The following is an 8,361-nucleotide window of genomic DNA, read 5'->3' on the forward strand; positions in this document are numbered from 1 at the left end:
CAGGTGGGTCCCTAAAAAGCAAAAAAAAAGAAAAATGTAGATTTAATTCTGTCACTAAAGTTTAAAAATAAACATATTTCATGTAAAAAAATAACACCAGAAAATTTCATATTATCACTGTTGACAGAGGTGAATAGTGGAAGAAATTACTTATTTTTAGCTCTAAATAATGTAGAAGAAAGTAAAGATGACAAAAAATAAATAAATAAGGAGTTCCTGCCTTGGCACAGCGGAAACGAATCTGACTAGGAACCATGAGGTTGCTGGTTTGATCCCTGGCCTTGTTCAGTGGGTTAAGGATCTGGCGTTGCCATGAGCTGTGATGTAGTTGTGACAAAAAATAATTAAATAAATAAAAGTAAAGATGCCAAAAAAGAAGTCCCATTTACATAATTCATTTAACTATATATAATCCAGAATTTGAAGCACCTTATTGCTATTTTCAATACAAAGAGTATTTTGAATTTTTTTTTTTTTTTGCAAATCAAATCATATTTTAAATGCTGCTGGAGAAATACTTGCAAATTCTTATGTAAAAGCCCTAATTTTATTCTTCAAATTTTGCATTTTTCATATATCAAATTTTCTTAAGATACACTTATCTAATATTAGAGTTTGAATAAGAAATAAATAGCTTTTTTAAAAAATTAGCAATCGTTCTTATTTGTTTACGGACATTTAGGTATTTTAGCATAGAGATAGGATAGCTCCTCCTCCCTAAATATCTGTTGTCTGGACTGTCAGTGTCTAGTGTTAGATATAAAGTATCTACTATAATTGGAGTCTTCAACTGTAGAATCGAAAGGCTGAAATAATTTATATTCTCTCCAAATGCTAAAGTTCTTAATTCAGCAGACATAAAACTTTTTTCTGATTACGTGCTCCACCAGTTGTTACACAGGTTCCAGATTGGATTTGGCCAGTGAAGAAAATCTATTTCGATAGCTTAAAAAAATAAACACTTGCACTGGTGGTAGAGAAATTTGCTATGGATTTGATGATGTATTGGTAAGAGGAATACCACCTGAAATTCCAACTGAGATATTATGCCTCATGTAGAAACAGTACTGAATAGATTCCAACCATATGAAACAAAAAGATAGACATTTAAGATTCTCCCCTACAATGTTTATCTTTTCCATTGTTGTAAATGCCTACTAAACCAATTGAGAAAGGTATTATTTCATTCCAGTAGAGGAAATAAAACTTAAGCTCACCTTCCTTTAGAAATTTCCAGAACCTAAGAAGAGTAGAGAAAATAGCTAGGTTTATTTCTGCCTCTAATGTAGTTATCTGAACTTGACTCTTCTATCACTGAAATTCAGAGATACTTAAGCAATGAGGGGCAAAGGTAATACTACAAAAAGTTAGAAAAAAGATTTACACGTCTTAAAATAATCCTTCTATGGAACTAAACATAAATTTTACTAAATACTGACTTGTTTCTGATATTGAAGAAAAAATTCAGAATGTGTCAAGTGGACCAGAAAAGCTTTCCACAGTGTAGTGATAGCCCCTGCTTTAACGTTTCTTTTTCTGCATTTGTATTTATAAATTTCGGTCTCTTACATACTTCTCAAGCAAGCATTTTCTAAGCTCTCCTTCCTAATTTAGAGCCTTCTGTATAATTGTCTTTGCGTTTTTAAAGAATGTGTGAGCTCCATGACGACTTTAAAATGTGCAACTTCTTCCCGCTTAGTGTAGGACAATTTTGCTTTTATCACATTGTTTATGAGGATGACAGGTTGTAGTATCGTCGCTCTGAGGAAACTTCTGCTACCCTTTCCCACCCTTCTTTGACAAAAAAAGAAAAAAGGGTAGAAAATGCTTTTGAACGCTGCCTTGTATAATGATAGTTTAAGCACCGGGTGTTAATTTATGAGTAAAGAGACAAGCTACAAAAGGAGCCAGGCATGGATAGTACCATCGAGTAGCTAAGCGTTGTCTAAGACACTTAAGAACAGCATAGTTAAGCCACTGCTTTCCATAGTTTTCAGCTTTGCTTTGACAGTGACGTCCAAATCAATTATACAACACATAGAACAAAGCAGGTCAGTCTTTCCTACTTACCAAAAAGAATAGGATTCTAATTCCAGAATAACCTCCCTTTTAAGGAGTCAGGATGCGGTGGGTGAGTTAAACGGAAATTCATACTTAACGCTTAAATTTTGAGATTGGCAGCATCAAATGAATAAGATGTGTAAAAAGAGGATGGTGAGAGAGTGACTCATCTCAATAACTTTTCACCTTGTTTTGAGATTATTTGATATGAAAGTCATTATTTGATTCTGGAGCTAATACATTGGATTTGTTGGGGTGCTTGCCTCCATCTCCACGTGGGGCAGCCAGGGCAATGAATTTAGGTTACAAGTCGTGTGCATTCCATGTAACAAATGGAATAAGTTTTAAATGGGTTGTAAGTTTTTTTGGAAGGGAGATGAAGTATTTGGACTCCATTACATATCAACATGTAGGAACAGGAGTTTGATGATCACTCAGCCAGTTAAAGATCTATCATTGCCACATATAGATCCCTGGCCTGGAAATCTCCATGTGCCGTGGGTATGGCAAAAAAAGAAAAACAAAACAAAACATACAGGAACAATCTCAATCAAGTGAATTGCCTCCACACCTTTGGCTTGTGTCTTACCTATTTCTTTTTTAAAAAAAATGATTTTTATTTTATTTATTTATTTATTTGTCTTTTTGCCTTTTCTAGGGCCGCTCCCTCGGCAGATGGAGGTTCCCAGGCCAGGGGTCTAATCGGAGCTGTAGCCGCTGGCCTACGCCAGAGCCACAGCAATGCCAGATCCGAGCCACGTCTGCAACCTACACCACAGCTCACGGCAATGCCAGATTCTTAACCCACTGAGTGAGGCCAGGGACCGAACCCGAAACCTCATGGTTCCTAGTCAGATTCGTTAACCACTGCACCACGACAGGAACTCCAATTTTTTCCCCCCATTACAGTTGGTTTAGAGTGTTCTGTCAATTTCTACTGTACAGCAAGGTGACGCAGTCACATATACATGTATACATTCTTTTTTCTCATGTTTTCATGCTCCATCATAAGTAACTAGATATAGTTTCCAGCGCTGTACAGCAGAATCTCATTGCTTATCCATTCCAAAGGCAATAGTTTACATCCCACTCCCTCCCCCTCCTTCTTGGCAACCACAAGTATGTTCTCCATGTCCATAATTTTCTTTTCTGTGGAAAGGTTCATTTGTGCCAAATATTAGATGCCAGTGGTATCATATGGTATTTGTTTTCTCTTTCTGACTTAAACTTCACTTAGTATGAGAGTCTTTAGTTCTATCCATGTTGCTCCAAATGGCATTATTTTGTTCTTTTTTATGGCCAAGTAGTATTCCATTGCGTATATATACCAGATCTTCTTAATTCATTCATCTGTTGATGGACATTTAGATTGTTTCCACATCTTGACTATTGTGAATAGTGCTGCAGTGAACACATGGGTGCACGTACCTTTTTCAAGCAAAGTTTTGTGTGGAAAACTTTGCCCAAGAGTGGGATTGCCAGTGATATGGTAGTTCTATATTTAGTTTTCTGAGGTATCTCCATACTGTTTCCATAGTGGTTTTACCAATTTACATTCCTTCCAACAGTGTAAGAGCATTCCTTTTTCCCCACACCTTGTCCAGCATTTGTTATTTGTGGACTTGTTAATGATGGCCATTCTGAGTGGTGTAAGGTGGTACCTCATTGTAGTTTTGATTTGCATTTCTCAAATTACTAGGGATATTGAGCATTTTTTCACATGCTTGTTGACCATCTATATATCCTCTTTGGAGAAATGTCTATTCAGATTTTTTGCCCATTTTTCAATTGGGTTGTTGGTTTTTTTTGTTGTTGTTTTTTTTGTTTTTTGCAGTGGAGTTTTATAAGTTGTTTGTATATTTTAGAGATTAAGCCCTTGTCAGTAGCATCATTTGAAACTATTTTCTCCCATTCCGTAGGTTGTCTTTTTTTTTTTAATGGTTTCCTTTGCTGCACAAAAGATTATTGGTTCCATTAGGTCCCATTGTTTTATTTTTGCCTTTATTTCTGTTGCCTTGGGAGTCTGACCTAAGGAAACGTTTGTACTGTTGATGTCAGAGAATGTTTTGCCTATGTTCTCTCTAGGAGTTTGATGGTGTCTTATCTTATGTTTAAATCTATAAGCCATTTTGAGTTTATTTTTGTGCATGGTGTGAGGGTGTGTTCCAGTTTCATTGATTTACATGTGGCTGTCCAGTTTTCCTAGCACCAATTGCTGAAAAGACTTGTCTTTTTCCCATTTTATATTCTTGCATCCTTTATCAAAGATTGACTGTCAGTGTCTGGGTTTATTTCTGGGTTCTCTGTTTTGTTCCATTGGTCTTTATGTCTGTTTTGGTACCAATACCACACTGTCTTGATCACTGCGGCTTGTAATATTCCCTGAATTCTGGGAGAATTGTGTCTCCTGCTTGGTTCTTGTTCCTAGGGATTGCTTTGGCAATTCTGGGTCTTTTATGGTTCCATGTTAATTTTTGGATTGTTTGATTTAGCTCTGTGAAAAATGTCATGGGTAATTTGAGAGGGATTGCATTGAATCTGTAGATTTCTTTGGGTAGGATGGCCATTTTTATGATATTAATTCTTCCAACCCAGGAGCATGGAATTTCTTTCCATTTCTTTGAATCCCCTTTAATTTCCTTGATTAATGGTATTTAGTTCTCAGCATGTAAGTGTTTCACCTCCTTGGTCAGGTTTATTCCTAGGTATTTAATTTTGGGGGGTACAATTTTAAAAGGAATTGTATTCTTGTATTCCTAATATTTCATTGTTATTGTACAGAAATGCAACCAATTTCTGAATGTTAATCTTGTATCCTGGGACTTTGCTGAATTCATTGATCAGTTGGAGTAGTTTTGGTGTGGAGTCCTTAGGACTTTCTGTATACAGTATCATATCATCTGCATACAGTGACAATGTTAACTCATCTCTTCCAGTTTGGATACCTTTTATTTCTTTTGTTTATCCAATTGCTGTGGCTAGGACTTCCAAAACTACATTGAATAACAGTGGTGAGAGTGGGCATCCTTGTTCCAGATTTTAGTGGGAAAGCCTTCAGCTTTTTCTCCATTGAATATTATATTTGCTGTGGGTTTGTCATAAATGGCTTTTATTATGTTAAGGTATGTTCCCTCTATACCCACTTTGGTAAAAGTTTTGATCATGAATGGATGTTGGCCTTTGTGAAAGGCTTTTTCTGCATCTATGGAGATGATCATGTAGTTTTTGACTTTTCTTTGGTGATTGTGGTGTAAGACATTGATTTGTGTATGTTGAACCATCCTTGTGAACTAAGGTTGAATCCCACTTGGTCGTGGTGTGTGATATTTTTTATATGTTGTTGGATTCAGTTGGCTAAAATTTTGTTGGGAAGATATTGGCCTATAATTTTCTTTTTTTGGTAGTATCTTTGCTTTTGATATTAGGGTGATGGTTTCATAGAATGTTTTTGGGAGTGTTCCTTCTTCAACCTTTTGGAAAAGTTTAAGGAGGAGGGGTGTAAGTTCTTCTTCTGGTAAAATTCGCCTGTGAAGCCATCCGGTCCTGGACTTTTGTTCTAGGGAGTATTTTTATTACATATTCAGTTTCACTTCTAGTGATCAGTCTATTCAGTTGATCTGTTGCTTCTTTTTTTTTTTTTTTTTTTTTTTTTTGTCTTTTTGCTATTTCTTGGGCCGCTCCCGCGGCATATGGAGGTTCCCAGGCTAGGGGTTGAATCGGAGCTGTAGCCACCAGCCTACGCCAGAGCCACAGCAACGCGGGATCCGAGCCGCATCTGCGACCTACACACAGCTCACGGCAACGCCAGATCGTTAACCCACTGAGCAAGGGCAGGGACCGAACCCGCAACCTCATGGTTCCTAGTCGGATTCGTTAACCACTGCGCCACGACGGGAAATCCTGATCTGTTGCTTCTTGATTCAGTTTTGGCGGGCAGTGAATCTCTAGGAAGTTGTCTTCTCCTATTTCTTGAGTATTCCTTACTAATAAAATCACAGGAAAAAGGGAACTTCACTAAATAACTTTACAATTCATTTTTATTTTTTACTTTTATGTAAATGCTACATTAGATGTAAAAGGTCTTTAAAAGATTAAAGTCCATCTACCAACTATTAAGCTTCCCTTAAAAAAAAAACCAAGAATCCATAGTAGTATTGCTAAATAGGGGAGTCAAGTTTGCAGAATAGAGATTTCGGATTTTTTTTAAAGTCTAGTGACATTTGAAAACTTTTTGCAACACCTATATAACACCTGGCTTGGCAAAACTAATTGTTTGAAAAAGTGCCTTTTAAAAAATGACATCTTTGGAAAAATGCATAAGTGTGTGGGATGGGGAGAATCCGTATCTGATTATCTTTATAAAGCAAGTTCTTAAAATGTGCAAAGCTCTTTACTACCAAATATGTTGCCTCTCTCCTTTCGGCAGATTAGCAAGCAAAGAGAATGGACATAAGGTGGCAAGAAGGAATGAAAGAGTGACAACAATGAAGGTAGGTCAGGAAGAGTCATTTTTAAATCTCCCTCTTCTTTTCCTCTAATATTTTGGGAAACTTCTCAGCAGCTAACATCTAAAAGGAAAATAGCCTGCTGGGAAAAGCAAAGAGTCAGAAATAGGATACCGGGGGACTACAGGAAGATGACTGGGGAATATTGTTGGGGAAAGGAAGCCAAGGGAGGAAGATTATACCTGGATAAAGCTAGTCCTCTGCTATAGAGATCTCCTTTCTATAAGGCTGTTAGGATTAAATTAGGTTTATATAGAGGACTGATGTGATACAGGGCTAGATGACTGAGTCCTTTTCTCATCGAGTAGGCTTTATTCCATTTACGATTTTGGTAAGGAAACCTCACACTACAAGGTAAAATGTGCTTCTCCACCTATGCATCTGAGACCGCCACGCCTCTCAAGATCAAATGTATTTGATCTGTATTAAGGGCTTTATGTAGTATAAAAGGTCATTCACTTAACTGCCCCTTTTCCATTCGGTCTTATTTAGACTCCATCTTGAAAACTGGAGGGCTCACAAGTGAGCCTGGTAGCCAACAAGGAAGGCTCAAGGGATTGGGAGAAGTCCAGTCAAGCTAACTCAGACTCTCCAATTACTTGATGACTTTGGTTTCAGTCAGGGCACCAGATCCACAAACCCTGTGAAAACTGGATTTATCTTTTCTTCACAAAGCAAAGTAACCTTAATGGTCAGTCCTTTGCCACAGACAGAGCTTAACCCGGATAACCAGCTGAACACTGACGATGCACCTGTCAATCTTCATCTCCAAAGCCCTTCACAGCCAAGCCACAGTGACTAATGAAATAGGCCAGATTTGCCTGTGGAACGTTGTCCTGAATGTTTGGCCGAGAGAAACAGGAAGAGGGCAGTGGAGTGCACTGACTATGAAAGGCTGGCCCATAAAGGAAGGTGTGTGGGCTCAAGTAGAGTCACTGGAAAAGGAGGGGGAGACAGAGCACGATGCAGTAAACACACCCTTCAAATAACAGCATACATACAAATTTCCGTAGGTGGAATGTGTTAATGTAAGAAAACCTGGAGGAAATTCATATCGTTTGTAATGAGCCCAACGCATTAGAATAGAGATAAGGGGACACTGGAACAACAGTACACACAGACACGCATGCTCACATAGACACGTTATTGTTCAGCTTAGCTTCTTACAGCTTCCTCGCCTGACTCCACAGTGGCACACGGGTTACGGGGTTCTAGTAGATTTCAGCTATAGAATTCTATGCTACTCAGAAAATATATGGCTAGCATCCCTGTTTTCTCCCGCATGGTTTATGCATTCATGAACAGTGAAACCTTTAGCAAACAGATGGCAGACACCAATGTTCATAGTAAGAAATGATACAAGAGAGACGGGTCACAGACTTGACCCTAAACCTAATCCTAACTGATGATATGGTGGGTTTCATCGCCGCCATACACCCACCCTCGCGCATCCCAAAGAGGCCACTTCCTCTGTGCCAGAGTCTAACACGGGAACGGGCCCGGGAGACTTCACAGAAAGAAATGGCTGGAGGCCGTAAGCGTCTGGGCACCATAGTCTTTGGGGGACGGTGTCTCTGGGAAGAAGGCCCTTCCATCAGTAGGCTTAGCCAGACATGCGTTCACTTGGAGGGAGAAGGCGACGTGTGACTTGTCAGAATTGGAGCGAGAGGGTGTTAGGAAGCCACTTTTCTCTCCGTCATGTTTTACACAGCATTCAAGCGGATGTCCCCACAGGGAATTTCCGTCGGTGTTTCTGGAGTGATTCCTTTAACGATACGCTGTTAGGAAGAACATA

General features: G+C 38.6%; 1 protein-coding gene across 6 annotated transcripts in view; it reads right to left on the reverse strand.

The window, feature by feature from the left end:
- Positions 1 to 6,080: 6,080 nt before the first annotated feature.
- SLC6A4 (solute carrier family 6 member 4) overlaps positions 6,081 to 8,361 on the reverse strand; it is a 41,903-nt gene continuing 39,622 nt past the window's right edge. For all 6 annotated transcript variants that reach the window (XM_021067521.2, XM_084985534.1, XM_084985531.1 and 3 more), the window contains one exon: positions 6,081 to 8,344. In XM_021067521.2, coding sequence (XP_020923180.1) covers positions 8,270 to 8,344 — 75 coding nt within the window. In that variant the 3' untranslated portion in view covers positions 6,081 to 8,269. The remainder of the gene's footprint in view (positions 8,345 to 8,361) is intronic.

The sequence above is a fragment of the Sus scrofa genome, chromosome 12 (assembly GCF_054392235.1).
Source record: "Sus scrofa isolate SSC_HxYL_T2T_F1_AM1 chromosome 12, Sscrofa_HxYL_maternal_Yorkshire_Landrace_v2.0, whole genome shotgun sequence".
Classification (NCBI taxonomy): Eukaryota; Metazoa; Chordata; class Mammalia; order Artiodactyla; family Suidae; genus Sus; species Sus scrofa.